This window comes from Pseudophryne corroboree, chromosome 4, assembly GCF_028390025.1.
Source record: "Pseudophryne corroboree isolate aPseCor3 chromosome 4, aPseCor3.hap2, whole genome shotgun sequence".
Classification (NCBI taxonomy): Eukaryota; Metazoa; Chordata; class Amphibia; order Anura; family Myobatrachidae; genus Pseudophryne; species Pseudophryne corroboree.
Window position 1 is genome coordinate 927,519,622 of NC_086447.1, and position 18,254 is coordinate 927,537,875.

The 18,254-nt window shown below is 48.8% G+C and overlaps 1 protein-coding gene across 1 annotated transcript in view; it reads right to left on the reverse strand.

The window, feature by feature from the left end:
* Positions 1-3,562: 3,562 nt before the first annotated feature.
* PACC1 (proton activated chloride channel 1) overlaps positions 3,563-18,254 on the reverse strand; it is a 61,682-nt gene continuing 46,990 nt past the window's right edge. Inside the window, exons 5-8 of the mRNA XM_063919048.1 lie at positions 15,818-15,960; positions 10,291-10,435; positions 8,373-8,480; positions 3,563-6,426 (exon numbers count right to left, since the gene is read on the reverse strand). Coding sequence (XP_063775118.1) covers positions 6,265-6,426; positions 8,373-8,480; positions 10,291-10,435; positions 15,818-15,960 — 558 coding nt within the window. The 3' untranslated portion in view covers positions 3,563-6,264. The remainder of the gene's footprint in view (positions 6,427-8,372; positions 8,481-10,290; positions 10,436-15,817; positions 15,961-18,254) is intronic.

The following is an 18,254-nucleotide window of genomic DNA, read 5'->3' on the forward strand; positions in this document are numbered from 1 at the left end:
TTCCCTCGTCATCTCTTGAATTGACTGTTACAATCTTATTGGTTTTACCCTCAACCGCCTTTCCTCTCCCCAATCTATCCTTACTACTAGACTGACCTATTACCATTTCCCCCTCTGCCAGTCCCTCACTTGCTCCCTATCCCCTACAGCGTCAAGTTGAAACATCTCACCCTAACCGTCAAAGCTCTCTCACTCTCTTCCCCCCTCTACATCTACAACTACCTTACCCTCCACACCCCTTCCCACCCTCTCTGATCATCCAGTGACCGCTGCCTCTTCTCCCCACTGGTCCCCCCCCCCCCCCTCCCTTCCAAGACTTCTCCTGTGATGTCCCTATTCTGTGGAATACTCTCCCTCCCTATCAACATCCATTGCTACTAACCCTCCCTACAAACAAAAAAACAACCCTTTTCTTCACCGGTGCCCCCACAATCTCTGCCTGATCAGGATTTCCCTCCTCCGTGCCTTTGGCCGGCTATTTCTTCCCTATAGCATGTACTGTATTACACCACCATAGTCCGTAATAGGCATCTGCTATATGCTGTACATCAGGCCAAGGGAGTTAGGACTAATTTACATGTACAGAGAGCCCAGTTTGGGATGTATTTTGCATTTAAGGGGGGAGGGGGGGGGTTAATGTATCAAACTGCTGTTTTTTGCAAAAAAAATTGCAGATTATTAGCGGGTTTGCCAGCGGCATTTAAAGCAGCAATTTTATTAAAGTCTGAACGTGCTGCAACTTGATATATTTACCTCAAGGTGTTAACGATCAAAGTAAAGCAGACGTTTAAGATCAAGCCACATAACTATTTATTTATTACCAGTTATTTATATAGCGCACACATATTCCGCAGCGCTTTTACAGAGAATATTTGTCCATTCACATCAGTCCCTGCCCCAGTGGAGCTTACACTCTATATTCCCTATCACATGTACACGCACACACATTCATGCTAAAGTTAATTTTTGTTGGAAGCCAATTAACCTACCAGAATATTTTTGGATTGTGGGAGGAAACCGGAGAACCCAGAGGAAACCCACGCAAGTACGGGGAGAACATACAAACTCCACACAGTTAGGGATGTGGTGGGAATGGAACCCATGACCTCAGTGCTGTGAGGCAGTAATGCTAACCACTACACCATCCGTGCTGCCTATGTGTATTGGGACATTGATGTCAGATCACAAAGCATCCGTGATGGGGTGTAAAGCTGGGTACACACGGGCCGACATTGCGTCAGCTGTGCAGCACTGCCGATGGGCAAAATATCTTCAGATATATTGGTGCATCTTGCTGTGTGTACGGGTCACCCACCAACCACCCGTACACTGGCTGTGGGGGGGGGGGGGGGGGGGGGTTGGGTTAATGTCACAGCTGGACGTGCAAATTCAAATGCCCGCGACCGACACATCAAACTGCCGCTCGTCAAGTGTGTATACTGTACTTACCTGGATCAGCCGATTTGTCGACGAAACGGCGGGTTCACCGACATGTTGATCAGGCGCGTACCCAGCTTACAGTAAACCAGTAGGATTGGACTTCGGGAAGGTGAAGGTTTGGGTTTTTTTTTGCTTTCTTTTTGAGAAAATAATGACTGTAAAGTGGAAAGATCATTGGCCCTCATTCCGAGTTGTTCGCTCGCTAGCTGCTTTTAGCAGCATTGCACACGCTAAGCCGCCGCCTACTGGGAGTGTATCTTAGCTTAGCAGAATAGCGAACGAAAGATTCTCTAAATTGTGAATAGAAATTTCTTTGCAGTTTCTGAGTAGCTCGAGACTTACTCCTACACTGCGATCAGTTCAGTCAGTTTCGTTCCTGGTTTGACGTCACAAACACACCCAGCATTCGCCCAGACACTCCCCCGTTTCTCCAGCCACTCCCGCTTTTTTCCCAGAAACGGTAGCGTTTTTTCACACACACACCCATAAAACGGCCAGTTTCCGCCCAGAAACACCCACTTCCTGTCAATCACACTCCGATCACCAGAACGAAGAAAAAACCTCGTAATGCCGTGAGTAAAATACCAAACTTCTTAGCAAATTTACTTGGCGCAGCCGCAGTGCGAATATTGCGCATGCGCAATTAGCAGAAAATCACTGCAATGCGAAGAAAATTACCGAGCGAACAACTCGGAATGAGGGCCATTGTTACATGGAGACCGTCAGCGGCGGAAGCCAGGGAGCGAGGACTTGGCGGAACTAACCAAGAACACGGAACCCATTCACATTTCTTTGCATGTAAAGCAGCTGCACATTGCCTGAGGCACCTGAATACACTGAGGACCTGATTCTGGTTTGGAAGAAAAGAAAGTCACTTTTGTGTCTGGAACAAACCATGTTGCAATGCAGAGGAGCAAATACATTTATATATATTTTTCTGTGTAGGATAAATACTGGCTGCTTTTACATGTAGCCCACACATGCTGGGCAGCTTTATTTTTATCCCTAAGCGTGTACCACCCACAACAGCCTCACTGCAACTTACAATCAGGGTCCTATAACTGTGACATGGTGAGACATCACTGGCAAATACAGGCCGGGTGTAGTGTACTTACCTCCCGACAGCACCAGACAGCCGTATCCCCAATACAGTTACCACACATCATAACCGGTACCTACCAGCAGCGTACCTTCCATGGGGGCCTGGCTGTGGGAGATACAAGGACATGGGAACAGTGATGCACCCTGGTAATGGGGCCTATTACCCCCTCTCACCATGGGCCTAATACCCGCACAACCATGGGGCAATGAATCTACTGTAAGGCCTAGTGACCTTCCGCGTGTATATGGATATATGTGGCGTGTATACTGTGAGTATTCTGCTCGCTCAGCTCCTGTTACTTGTTCCTGCATACGTCTCTTGTGATTACCTGCTGGCTATTACAGTATGTTTTATTAACACCTAACACAGGTTCTCACACGCGGTCCTCAAGACACCCCCAACGGTCCAGGTTTTAGGGATAGCCATATCTCAGCACAGATGGATAAATCAAATTCACTGAGGTGCTAATTACATCACCTGTGTCCAAGCATGGATAAACTTAAATCCTGGACTGTTGGGGTGCCTTGGGGACCGCGTTTGAGAACTTCCTGCCTAACCTTTCTGTTAATACCTTCAAATAGCTATGTACTTATGTTTTATCTACTGGATGTAGCTATTTTGTGAGCGGAACCATAACAATGAAGCCTAACACCTCACTTGAAACAAATTATATTATTGAGAGTGCAGCCTATCCAGTCACTACGAACCAGTGACATCACTGAGAGTGCAGCCTATCCACTCACTAGGAACCAGTGACATCACTGAGAGTGCAGCCTATCCAGTCACTACGAACCAGTGACATCACTGAGAATGCAGCCTATCCATTTACTACGAATTGGTGACATCACTAAGAATGTAGCGTAACCAGTCACTAGGAGCCAGTGACATCACTGGGAGTGCTGCCTATCCAGTCACTAGGAACCAGTGACATCACTGAGAGTGCAGCCTATCCAGTCACTAGGAACCAATGACATCACTGAAACATGGGGGGAGGGGGGTAAAATCACATATTGGGCTATATTAGCCACATTAAAAAATTTATTTTGAAAAAAAATAACAGATAAAAAAAAAGTAACAGTAGATACAGGAATAACGCAGACTTGTGACTGTTTCTTACAAGACGATTGATCACATTTTTTTATGCAGTGGAACCTCTCCATGTGTTTTGTGAAAACTGACGGTAACATTCCTGTTTTAAAAACAAACATCAAAAAATAAATTTTATATTAAATATAAGTTACACTAAACCTTTTTGGTGACGTATTAACAATTTTTCCCCATCAGATTTTTTGTTCTGCTTCAGACAAACCCCTCCCTGTGGGTGACGCTACTTATTTATATTGGTACCAAGCATTATTCTTTGCTTGTTTGTGCTCTCAGGGAGGTAGATAGGACAATTCTGTGTGTCGCTCTTAAACATGTTCAGTGTTTCTCCTAAAATACTTCTTGTTTTCACTTAATTTACTCCAAATTGTTTACGAGAGCCAGGAACTGCCTCATTACTTTGCCTCTTGCCTCTGAGTGCAGTATCTAGTTAGCCTGCGGGTAGCACTGTTGCAATCTCCTCGTATAGCCGTAGCTAGCTGGTATCACTGACCCCTGCTGGCTACAAATAATATGTGCAATTCCTACAATGTTGGTGCTGACTTCTTTTAATTGTAGCAACATATTTAATTTTCAAAGCAGTGATGCAACCTCTCCGAAATCCAAATACGATATAGGATTATAACAAACTGGAAACATGGAATGTTTGTGGTTACCTAAAGAGTTAAAACATTCTAAACTGTGCCCAAAATGTTTTTGTTTTTTTTTCTCTTAAGAAAGACGCTATGTGCACAGCTGGACAGACAGGGGTCCGGGCTGGGAGGGTGAGGTGACGGGCCAGAGTACCCCCTCGTACAACGTTACACCCTACAGAGATTTGCTTTATTTCCACAAAGAGCTGCAGAAAAAACATTGTTTGCAAATCATCTTATTACCCACCGGTGACTCCCATAGAATAATGGGTGACGCTCCCTTTAAATCCGTGGTAGATCTCTGCAGGCTGCGTTATTAAAAGCTGCGATATTCACACGCCGCACTACCTTTGCGTGACTGTGCACGCGGAACCATCTTCAAAATGGATTTCCTTCCATACGGAATCAAATTTGCTCCAGCAGGGCTGTACCGTGATTGGGTACGGAGATCACAGGGGGTAATAATTGCTCAGTGTGTGCCTGATTCTGAGTCACACGCAAAGCGGGCACAGGTCTGGGCGGCAGCTGCAGCCAGAACCGTATGCTAATGAGGGCGCATGGTTGCACCGCGCACAGTTTTCTCCATCCGTGGTCGCAAGCGTCCTCATTAGTACCGGCATTTCCGCTCCTTCTGCTGGGTGCAGGAGATTTGTCAGACACAGGCCTCCCTACGCCATACGCACAACTCAGAATAGCACGGAACTCTGGCTACACGATCAAGACACTCCACGGAAACGGTTCTCTGCGTGCGCACAACGATGCGGAAACATACGGGCACTTTAGAATCACACGAGATACGCAAAGCTGGGAGCATTCGCTACTGCGCTGTTTGCCAATATTCGCTAGATGTGGCCGCAAACGGTGCCACCTGCGACTCAGGCTCAGGCCCTGTATGAGCAACATAATATGTTACAGGTGTCTCACTGCATCTGGAAGCCTGTAAAAAACAATTCTCCACCTACGAGGGTGGTGCAATTAGTAAAGGTAACAAGTCCTCTCACGTGTGTAATGTTCTCTATGTCAGTCTAATTCCCCGCCAGGCTGGAGCAGGTAGACCACTGCTTCCCCTCACAGCCATTAGACTCCTCCTCATATCAGCCATACTGTCCCAGCATCAGGTGTAAGATGGCGGGGCTGGCGGGGATATAGTCACACACTGAGGTGCGCAGTATGATCAGATTTCTGCGTCTACATCAGCAGCTGACATTCCTCTTGTATGTATATGTTCGAGGTGAATATATTTACGCCATGAGACGTCTTGTTACTTTATGTATTGCACCACCCTCGTATTTATCTGCTCTGTAAGACGCCAGCAGCGGTCCCTGCAGGTAGCAGATACTGAATGTCCGTGCTGCATCTATATATTATTGCAGGGTATTAATCACGGTCTGTAACGTTACAGTTCTCTCACCGCCCCCGGACCTCCTACCTCGGTGCAGCTGTATCGGGCAGCTTTGTGGCCTGTGACTGGGACAAATGCCTCGTTCTGCCCAGTGACCGACAAACGCCGACATCAGACCGACCTTTGTTAGCTCACTCACGTTACCGCTGGCTAGAACGGACCTACGTATGCTAAGTAGTCATTACCGGCAGTACAGTCACATCCGGTTTCCTGCCAGGCTTCTTCCACGCTAAATATGACATTTGGACAACCGGCGGCAGCCTGTGATCTCTGCCTGTCCAGCAGCTGTAGCGCGCCGTCCGGCTCTACCTTAGGATGCAGGGATGCTGAGGTCTTTCCCGGCAGAAATCGCCTCTGTTTTCCCGTTTTTCCCTTGTGCGTGAATCATTTTCAATTTCGGTGATCTGGCAGTGCTGCAGAATGCGTAACGCACCTTCCGGTGAGGACTGGCGGCGGCACCAGCCGCCTGATAATCTACTTCTATATTACAGCTAACTAACAAACAATACAAGTTATGGAGCAGCGTCCAGGCCCGGTGCTCCTACGGTAACACGGTGAGGCGTCCCGACCTCTCCTCCGCGACCTCAGCTTATGTGGTTCAGCTCCCGCGCCCTCTTCCTCAGGTGCCGCTTGCGGATTTTGATCATCCACTTCACGCTGAGCTTGGCAAAGTCTGCGGCTTTAAATAAAACCAGGAACACCCCGCAGAGCAGGGCGATCATGCTCCAGGGGTTGGCGGTGATGATCTGCAGAACGAAACATGGAAATCAGGAAAGGAAATGAGAAGAGACAAGTATAGGATGGAGTATGAGGAGCAGATGGGTACGAGTTCTGCGTAGGAGACGTGTGACGGTTGCACATCTCTCCGGAGCCTGGCGGAGACACGCTCGTTGCTGGTGGCCCATGTCTGCTAACGTGTGCGAATGGAATCACTCAGCCTTATCCGCAGCAATGTTACCCCTATCGCCCTCACTGCGACGTCTCCTGGCGGGGTTACACATATGTAGGCTGGCAGCTCAATAACTAAATACTTTATCTACTAACAACCGCGTCGGCATACTGGTGCCAACAATGTACTGCCAATAAAGTCAGTGTCAATATACTGACGCCATTCCGACCACATACTCTTCGCACAGTGGGGGTAATTCTGAGTTGATCGCAGCAGCAAGTTTGTTAGCAGTTGGGCAAAACCATGTGCACTGCAGGTGGGGCAGATGTAACATGTGCAGAGAGAGTTAGATTTGGGTGGGTTATATGGTTTCTGTGCAGGGTAAATACTGGCTGCTTTATGTTTACACTGCAATTTAGATTTCAGTTTGAACACACCCCACCCAAATCTCTCTCTCTCTGCACATGTTACTTATGCCCCACCTGCAGTGCACATGGTTTTGCCCAATTGCTAACAAATTTGCTGCTGCGATCAACTCTGAATTAGGCCCCGTATGACAGTCAGTATGAATAATGGCCCTCATTCCGAGTTGTTCGCTCGGTAATTTTCTTCGCATCGCAGCGATTTTCCGCTAATTGCGTATGCGCAATGTTCGCACTGCGACAAGTAAATTTGCTAAGAAGTTTGGTATTTTACTCACGGCATTACAAGGTTTTTTCTTCGTTCTGGTGATCGTAATGTGATTGACAGGAAGTGGGTGTTTCTGGGCGGAAACAGGCCGTTTTATGGGAGTGTGTGAAAAAACGCTGCCGTTTCTGGGAAAAACGCGGGAGTGTCTGAAGAAACGGGGGAGTGTCTGGGCGAACGCTGGGTGTGTTTGTGACGTCAAACCAGGAACGACAAGCACTGAACTGATCGCACTGGAAGAGTAAGTCTCGAGCTACTCAGAAACTGCACAGAGAAGTCTTTTCGCAATATTGCGAATACTTCGTTCGCAATTCTGCTAAGCTAAGATTCACTCCCAGAGGGCGGCGGCTTAGCGTGTGCACTGCTGCGAAAAGCGGCTAGCGAGCGAACAACTCGGAATGAGGGCCAATGTGAGGCACAGCTTAGATTAGCCAGGTATAGCTGGATAACGTCCAGTATAAATGCATTGAGAGCAATTTCATGCTCATTTTATTATTACAGAGAAGGTAAAACTTACGGCTGTGGAGATAAAATCTTCAATTGTCCTAATTCGAGTCTGTTTGCGATAAGTGGGGCTGAATAAGGTAAGTGAACATAGAGGTAAGTCCCTTCTTGCTGGGGAAACTTAAGAATATTCCTTGAAATGCTGACTTTCTGGCAAGGGCCCAGCGAGACGCCTTCCTCATCTAGCCTCAATACCCGACAAGCACGTTCTCACTAACCCTGCGGGCCTGATTCAGGTGTGGACGCAAATGCCGCCTCTACTGCGATCACGCACACTGCCGATATGCAATAATATGCTAATGCCGCAGCTGCTGTCTTGTGCAAGGAGACGCCCACCGCCAGATTCACCAATCCGCCTATGGTTTCCCAGAATCTCCTTCTCATCTAAGACACCGGCGCAAACTTCGGCTCTAAATCAGGCCCTGCGAATAACCTAGGTGGTACCCGTAGCCATATAACCCAACCAGCTACATCAGCCTCGTGCGACAAAGGAAGCGAAACGCCTGGGTGTCACCGCTTACAGCGCCCGGGTGCTGCACACATTGTGTTCCGTGATGAATTACGCGAGGCGCGATCCTGCCCTCGGCGCAAGTGAACAGCGCTCATACTCACGTCCTGAATTTCCTGAATGTAGGGATCTTTCCATTCAAAAACCACAAAAAATAACTGGTCTCCCTCCTCCGTCGTAGGTCTCCGGTCAATGTAATTCACCACACTAGTCTGCAATTAGGAAAAGTGCGATATATTATATTACACACTGCTCAGGTGATTACTTAAAATACATTTTAACCCCACATAAAAAAGAAAAAAGGTGGATGAGTTGCCGTGTAACAGAAGGTTATGCACCGACAGGCCGCGCGTGGTCGGGCGATTTGTTATCAGTCCATAACACCGCTGTTATTGTGCATGTGTGTTCCGCAGACCACCGGGGAGAGGAGCGTGAGCAGGTAAGTGTCACCTTGTGCAATGCCAGATACACTGTGACTCGGATCTTTGCTCCATCACCATAAGCCCCGAGCATACGGTCGTTACTGAAGCTCCTCCCCTACATGTGACATGCAATGATGCGTTACATGTTATTGCAGCTCCCCCCTGCACTGACACTATTGAGGACAATAAACAACGCTTTTTGCATCATTGGGACCCACCCTTGCATTATATTTAACTACAATTAAATGTCATTGGTTTAGCAACGTAATACACTACACTGTATGTCTTCTGCGTCTGACTATCTGCCATACTGACTTCATGGGTCTTTGTTTTATCATAAGTAGGGAAAAGAGGAACGGCTGCGCAAATGTATGAGAGCAATTAATAATAATTTATGATGAGCAGTTAATGATAAGAGCCGACGTGTAATAAAGAAAAATTTATTATATTAATAACATTGGTTATAACACTTTAAGTCTAAATATAAAATTCAATAAAAGCATTCATGCAAAGGTTAAATGTGACAACACCTTGATCAACGGACTATGTGAGCTGCAAAATTGTGTCTTTTTGTTAAAAAGGAGAACCACAGGGTCCGATAGTTAATTTTACAGAAGTATCCACAGTTCCAAATAAACAGTCAATCGGTGTATTGCTGATAATAAATGCCGTGAGGGGGTTTCAAAGGCAAATGGATACTGTAGTTATGCACGTGATTGAATACCTCTCCTAGGGCTGGTCCGTACCGAGCGTCCTCGGTATTGCGGTCCTGCAATGCCCAGTGTCCGTCTGTGCGGCAAGGAGATGAACGTGTTGTAGCCAAGCAGCCAGAGATGGATGGTGCAATATCAGCCGCGTGCTGAATGAGAATACCAGCGGCCGTGTGATGAGCCGGGATGTGGAGCCGGGATACAGGTATCTCTATGAGCAGCTCTCTGCCTTGTAGGTAACAATCTCCGCGGCGTACTGAAGGGAATGACCAGCGGCAGTATGATAAGCCGGGATGTGGAGCCGGGGTATCGGTAGCTCAATAAGCAGCTTGCTACCTGGTAGGTAACACGATCAAGGTGTGCAAGGAGGCGGGGTCCTGACGCGTTTCGTCACAGATCATGTAACTTTGTCAAAGGTACTACCTAAGGACTGCTTATTGAGCTACCGATACCCCGGCTCCACACCGGCTCCACATCCCGACTTATCATACGGCCGTTGGTCATTCCCTTCAGTACGCCGCTCATCATAAATTATTATTAATTGCTTTCATACATTTGCGCAGCCGTTCCTCTTTTCCCTACTTATTCATCTGCAAAAACACACACACAGTGTTTTACGGCAGCGCAGGTGATAGAGCAATTATACATTTATATAAAATATTATTATTATTTGAGGCGCTATTCAGCAGTTTGGCCGTTTCCTTTTCCTTTGTTTTATCATAGTACCCAGAATACAGGTCACTCGCATCATTTGGTGATGGCCGTATGTGTTACACAGGGGAGGAATAAATGGCGGTATGGGTTATTTCCCTGCCTTGTGCTCTTGCGCTACGCCTGTGGCTGCCGCACGTCTATTCTGTGTGTGACTGAGGCGCGCGTGCATCGCTCACCTCTTGTCGGAATTCCACCGACTCGCTCCCGTCTTCCTCTGTTGTCTTCACTAAGGACATTTTCACCCAAGTGCGGAATCCCCCGGAGAACTTCCAGCTGGAGAAGGAACTCTCACAGTCCTGCATGAACTTCTTCTGGTCTGCACTGAAGGAGAACGCACATTACATCATCCCGCTTCTACCTCGCCGCTCTGTCTGTTCCATAATGGCCAGTCTTGTGCCGTAAGCGCTGCAGAGAACAATCTTCTATACCAGGGGTAGCCAACCCTGGTCCTCGAGAGCTACCAACAGTTCATGGTTTCCAGCTCGCCTAGTAGGTGCACAGGTGCACTCATTACTCACTGACACATTTTAAAATATCCACAAATGGAGCTAATTACTTAAGTTGTGATTCTGCGAGGAGACCTGGGTTGGCTACCCCTGCTCTACACAAAACATTGTAACAGGCGTTTAATAGGATCCCATCACATATCGGAAAATTTGTTTACATAGCGTTAAATGCACAAAAAGGCCGGGAAGCGGTGATGTAAGAAGCTGCGACTGAGGACGATTCTCCTAATGAATGGACATAGAGAACCCCACCTGCAGCGAGCACGGCGCAAATAGCCAACAGAAACCAAATGTTACAGGTTCTCTTCTCTAACACACCTGGGGTAGAGGCCACATTTCCCACTGTAAAGTGAATGGAAAGGGCCAAAATCATCCAGCACTCAGCTGCGAACCCGCAGAAAAGACGGCATAAAACTGCTTCCAAAATGACCAAAACCCACCAACAGTACAGGACCACCGGAACCCTTCACCTCCAACAGTACAGGACCACCGGAACCCTTCACCTAAAACAGTACAGGACCACCGGAACCCTTCACCTCCAACAGTACAGGACCACAAGAACCCTTCACCTCCAACAGTACAGGACCACCAGAACACTTCACCTCCAACAGTACAGGACCACCGGAACCCTTCACCGCCAACAGTACAGGACCACCGGAACCCTTCACCTCCGACAGTACAGGACCACTGGAACCCTTCACCTCCAACAGTACAGGACCACCGGAACCCTTCACCTAAAACAGTACAGGACCACCGGAACCCTTCACCTCCAACAGTACAGGACCACCAGAACCCTTCACCTCCAACAGTACAGGACCACCAGAACACTTCACCTCCAACAGTACAGGACCACCGGAACCCTTCACCGCCAACAGTACAGGACCACCGGAACCCTTCACCTCCGACAGTACAGGACCACTGGAACCCTTCACCTCCAACAGTACAGGACCACCGGAACCCTTCACCGCCGACAGTACAGGACCACCAGAACACTTCACCTCCAACAGTACAGGACCACCGGAACCCTTCACCTCCGACAGTACAGGACCACTGGAACCCTTCACCTCCAACAGTACAGGACCACCGGAACCCTTCACCTCCAACAGTACAGGACCACCGGAACCCTTCACCGCCGACAGTACAGGACCACCAGAACACTTCACCTCCAACAGTACAGGACCACCAGAACACTTCACCTCCGACAGTACAGGACCACTGGAACCCTTCACCTCCAACAGTACAGGACCACCGGAACCCTTCACCTCCAACAGTACAGGACCACCGGAACCCTTCACCGCCGACAGTACAGGACCACCAGAACACTTCACCTCCAACAGTACAGGACCACCAGAACACTTCACCTCCAACAGTACAGGACCACCAAAACCCTTCACCTCCGACAGTACAGGACCACTGGAACCCTTCACCTCCAACAGTACAGGACCACCGGAACCCTTCACCTCCAACAGTATAGGACCACCGGAACCCTTCACCGCCGACAGTACAGGACCACCAGAACACTTCACCTCCAACAGTACAGGACCACCAGAACACTTCACCTCCGACAGTACAGGACCACCAGAACCCTTCACCTCCGACAGTACAGGACCACCAGAACACTTCACCTCCAACAGTACAGGACCACCAAAACCCTTCACCTCCGACAGTACAGGACCACCAGAACCCTTCACCTCTGACAGTACAGGACCACCGGAACCCTTCACCTCCAACAGTACAGGACCACCGGAACCCTTCACCTCCAACAGTACAGGACCACCGGAACCCTTCACCGCCAACAGTACAGGACCACCGGAACCCTTCACCGCCAACAGTACAGGACCACCGGAACCCTTCACCACCAACAGTACAGGACCACCAGAACCCTTCACCTCCAACAGTACAGGACCACCGGAACCCTTCACCACCAACAGTACAGGACCACCAGAACACTTCACCACCAACAGTACAGGACCACCAAAACCCTTCACCTCCAACAGTACAGGACCACCGGAACCCTTCACCGCCGACAGTACAGGACCACTGGAATCCTTCACCTCCGACGGTACAGGACCACCGGAAACCCTTCACCTCCAACAGTACAGGACCACCGGAACCCTTCACCTCCAACAGTACAGGACCACCAGAACCCTTCACCTCCGACAGTACAGGACCACTGGAACCCTTCACCTCCAACAGTACAGGACCACCAGAACACTTCACCTCCAACAGTACAGGACCACCGGAACCCTTCACCTCCGACAGTACAGGACCACCGGAACCCTTCACCTCCAACAGTACAGGACCACCGGAACCCTTCACCGCCAACAGTACAGGACCACCAGAACCCTTCACCTCCAACAGTACAGGACCACCGGAACCCTTCACCGCCGACAGTACAGGACCACCAGAACACTTCACCTCCAACAGTACAGGACCACCAGAACACTTCACCTCCAACAGTACAGGACCACCAAAACCCTTCACCTCCGACAGTACAGGACCACCGGAACCCTTCACCACCGACAGTACAGGACCACCGGAACCCTTCACCTCCGACAGTACAGGACCACCGGAACCCTTCACCTCCGACAGTACAGGACCACTGGAACCCTTCACCACCAACAGTACAGGACCACCAGAACACTTCACCTCCAACAGTACAGGACCACCAGAACACTTCACCTCCAACAGTACAGGACCACCAAAAGCCTTCACCTCCGACAGTACAGGACCACCGGAACCCTTCACCACCAACAGTACAGGACCACCAGAACACTTCACCGCTGACAGTACAGGACCACTGGAACCCTTCACCTCCAACAGTACAGGACCACCGGAACCCTTCACCTCCAACAGTACAGGACCACCAAAACCCTTCACCTCCGACAGTACAGGACCACCGGAACCCTTCACCTCCGACAGTACAGGACCACTGGAACCCTTCACCTCCGACAGTACAGGACCACTGGAACCCTTCACCTCCAACAGTACAGGACCACCGGAACCCTTCACCTCCAACAGTACAGGACCACCGGAACCCTTCACCGCCAACAATACAGGACCACCGGAACCCTTCACCGCCAACAGTACAGGACCACCGGAACCCTTCACCGCCAACAGTACAGGACCACCGGAACCCTTCACCACCAACAGTACAGGACCACCAAAACCCTTCACCTTCGACAGTACAGGACCACCGGAACCCTTCACCGCCGGCAGTACAGGACCACTGGAATCCTTCACCTCCGACGGTACAGGACCACCGGAACCCTTCACCTCCGACAGTACAGGACCACCGGAACCTCCTCCGACAGTACAGAACCACCGGAACCCCTCACCACCGACAGTACAGGACCACCGTAATCCTTCACGTCCGACAGTACAGGACCACCGGAACCCCTCACCACCGACAGTACAGGACCACCGTAATCCTTCACCTTCGACAGTACAGGACCACCGGAACCCTTCACCACCAACAGTACAGGACCACCGGAACCCTTCACCGCCGACAGTACAGGACCACCGGAATCCTTCACCTCCGACAGTACAGGACCACCGGAACCCTTCACCGCCAACAGTACAGGACCACCGGAACCCTTCACAACCAACAGTACAGGACCACCGGAACCCTTCACCGCCAACAATACAGGACCACCGGAACCCTTCACCGCCAACAGTACAGGACCACTAGAACCCTTCACCACCAACAGTACAGGACCACCGGAACCCTTCACCGCCAACAATACAGGACCACTAGAACCCTTCACCGCCAAATGTACTGAACAACCGGAACCCTTTACTGCCAACAGTAATGAATCGTCGGAACCCTTCACTGCCAACAGTATGGAACCATTGAAACACTTCACTGCCAACAGTACCAAACCACTGGAACCTCTCACTGCCAACAGTACCGATCCACAGAACCCCTCATTGCCAACAGTACAGGACCACTGGAACCTTTCACAGCCAACAGTGCGGAAGGACCAGAACCCTTCACAGCAGGATAGCTGCAATTCTGCTAAAACCAGTTTTCTCCAGAGGATTTAAAGCTGCAATTTTATAAGATGCGGAAAAAAACTGCAAACAATTGTCAGTTTAGAAAAAATGCATCTTAATAAATAGACCCATTATCTCCTATACAATGTGCAAATACCGGGTGGATCACGCTTCATAATAGCATGACCACGTCATGGTGGAACATGCCACGTCCTCCTGGGCCAGCCATACCCCCAATAAGACACCCATACTTGCAGCAGCATTGCAGGGGCACAACTGGCCTGGACTCAGGACAAGGCTCCCGGTCCCTTAAATCAGGGATCAGGACAGCAGATAGGTATGAGCAATAGACAATAAAACAATTTCAGCTTCAAAACAGCAAAAATAATAACGGTTACAAATAAAACACATTTCCACGAGGGGGTGTACTGGATTATTATAGCCATACTGGAGCTTATAGACGTATACTGCAGTTTCCCTCATCCGCATCATCTGTAAATTCCCGGAGGCCGCTGTAACAGAAACAGAACAGGACCAGGAAGTGAGCTGCACAAAGATAAATTGGCTCATCACTTGCGCTGGAGCAGGTGTGCGCACGTGCCGATATTTACACAGAAAACAACAACGTATTTCCATCCTGTCCATCACTGTATATTTATACGACGTCTTAGGCTTACTGCCACAGAAGAGTAACCTGCAAACCGGGAAGACAAAGGACTCCTTTAGACGTTGCTGCACTTTTACAGACGCTCTTCATCAGAGCACAAGAGCGTATTGTCTGAGTCCCGGAATCATCCGGCAAATACATTGTACAACGGTACAATAAACACAGAAGCATCAACCGACAGGCTAAACATAAACAATGTTCCGAGACTATTACCTCACGCCAGATCCCGCGCCCACCATTACCGCTTCCCATCTCCGTTTCTGTCCTATTTTGTGTGTTCCAGAACTATGGTGCAGTGGCACTGCGTTTTATGGCATCATGTAGTTAGCAACTTGTTTTCTCAACGAACTGTATTTTACTAAGCAAAGAAATAAAGATCTGGCAATTTTAGAATCAATTAGAAGCTACTGTAACACATACTGCAACTGCTGACAGGCATGATGGTGAAATTAAGAAAAAAGAAAAAAAAATCGGGACACCCATGTGATCCCGGTATATAAATCGTCGCGCGTCACATGACCATTACGTACGCACCTGGTTAGGAAGTCCTTGTAAGAAGAGAAGAGCAGATAGTCTATAGCGCTGAAGTCTTGTTCCGTCTCGTTAAGGTGGAACTGCAGGAAGACCAGTTCTCGCTTCCTCACCTCACGGGGTCCTTTAATAATGAGGGCGTGCTTCTGCAAGACATGAGCCAGGTGCGCAGAGCGTCAAACACTATACCGGGTGAGAATCCGTATTTATACCCAGCGCCTCACCCCATATCGCCGGTACGAGGCCGCCTCAACCCTATTTACCTAAATCTTGTAATCCTATATTAAAGGATGATCTTACAGTAAAGGAGCCGGCAGTGTCGGCAATTATGGGGGTAATTCAGAGTTGATCGCAGCAGCAAATTTGTTAGCAGTTGGGCAAAACCATGTGTGGTGCAGTTGGGGCAGATGTAACATGTGCAGAGAGAGTTAGATTTGGGTGGGGTGTATTCAAACTGAAATCTAAATTGCAGTGTAAAAATAAAGCAGCCAGTATTTACCCTGCACAGATACAATATAACCCATCCAGATCTAACTCTCTCTGCACATGTTACATCTGCCCCACCTGCTGCTGCGATCAACTCTGAATTACCCCCTACGTGCGTACTGTGCATGGCGGGACAGGGAAGCAGGTGTAGGATATAATAATATTAATGCCAAATAAAGGACCGTCTGACACATTAACGCTGCACAATACTGAGTGCCTTAGGGTAATCCTGTTATACTGTTCTGTAAAGTGTGACAGATCCTTTCTAACATAGCAGTACACGCTGCAACAGTCCCCAAGGCACACTAACAGTCCAGGTTTTAGTGATGGTCATGATTAAGCACAGGTGGCTCAATAGGTACCGCAGTTATTTTGGTTTAATATCTGTGCTCAAGTATGGCTATTCTTAAAACCTGGACTGTTGGCGTGCTTTGATGACGGAGGCTGGGAATCACAACCCCCCTTTATATGTAACATATTCATCTTCTATCCCAGGGTTTACCAAACTCTGTCAATATCAACCTAACAGTCCAGGCTTTAAGGATATCCCCGATGCTTGAACACAGATGGTATAATCAAACAGACTGATTTAGTAATTAAGTCACCTGTGTCTAAGTATAGAAATCCATAAAACCTGGACTGTTAGGGTGCCTTGAGGACGGAGTTTGGGGATCCTTGTTCGCTTGCACTGTGCTGGGGGCGCAGAAATCTTGTTTTTCGTGTTTCCCGCTCACATACCGACTTACACGCCGTTCACTAAGGGGCAGATGTGGTGTGAGCGCAAGTCCATTTCCTGACCCCACTATTCCTCGCTGCCTGCCCTGACCTCGGACTGTGCTTCTTATCTGCCCCTGTAGGGTCAGCTGCTGCCTGGAGAGACTCGCCCTGGGGGCTGCGGCCTGAGGGGTCCCTGTGGTGAAGTCCTTGTTCCCTAACTAAGGACCCTGGGGGGAAGTGGAGCACCCATCACACTGCACCCATGTTAGGTATTGTATACCCATAGCGCCACCTAGGGTTCCTACCTGGGACTATTTGATTTCTATGTTACATATACATTTCCTAAAACACTGCCCATCCCCCATGTTCCTATCGCCCGCTGTCCCATTCACCTTCATATTACAGGAAAAACCATGGGATTTTTTTTTTTATACGGTTTTTTTTTTCAATACAATGTCCTTTTTTTTTTTTTTTTTTTTAAACAGGTTCACAAACTTCTTTGCTGTCCTGTCGTTGGTGTAGAGCAGTGGTTCTCAAACTCAGTCCTCAGGACCCCACACAGTGCATGTTTTGCAGGTAACCCAGCAGGTGCACAGGTGTATTAATTACTCACTGACACATTTTAAAAGGTCCACAGGTGGAGCTAATTATGTCACTTGTGATTCTGTGAGGAGACCTGCAAAACATGCACTGTGTGGGGTCCTGAGGACCGAGTTTGAGAACCTGTGGTGTAGAGTGTATGCAGCGCAGCTACTTACAGTACGCTGTATGTATCTTGTAGTGAGCTCTGGAAACATGTAAAATAAGTCAGGGAGATGGGGGAGGAGGGGTCGTCAGACACTAACTGCATTTACTGTAGACCCAGGCTGGGGAACCTGTAATTCCTGTCCCAGGACATGGTCCCTGTACACTGCAAGACTAGTGGTTTTCACACACAATAAAAAATGATTGTAAAAAAACATCAAATACCTACAGTACAGTAGGTGATACAACTAGCAGCGACAAACGACCGCACTCAGTGTTCTAGAAGTGCAGCGACTTTATCTATGGGAGTGCAGCCTATATTCACCAGGAAGCCGTGACACCAGTGAGACAGGAATTCAGCACACGCAGTACTAACAATGTATCCCGGTGACACTGTATCTGCATGCATTGCACAAAGCATAGACAGGAAAGTTACAGTGACTCTCCCAGGGATGCATTGTGTTCTCTGGCCCCACACTGCCATCTAGTGGTA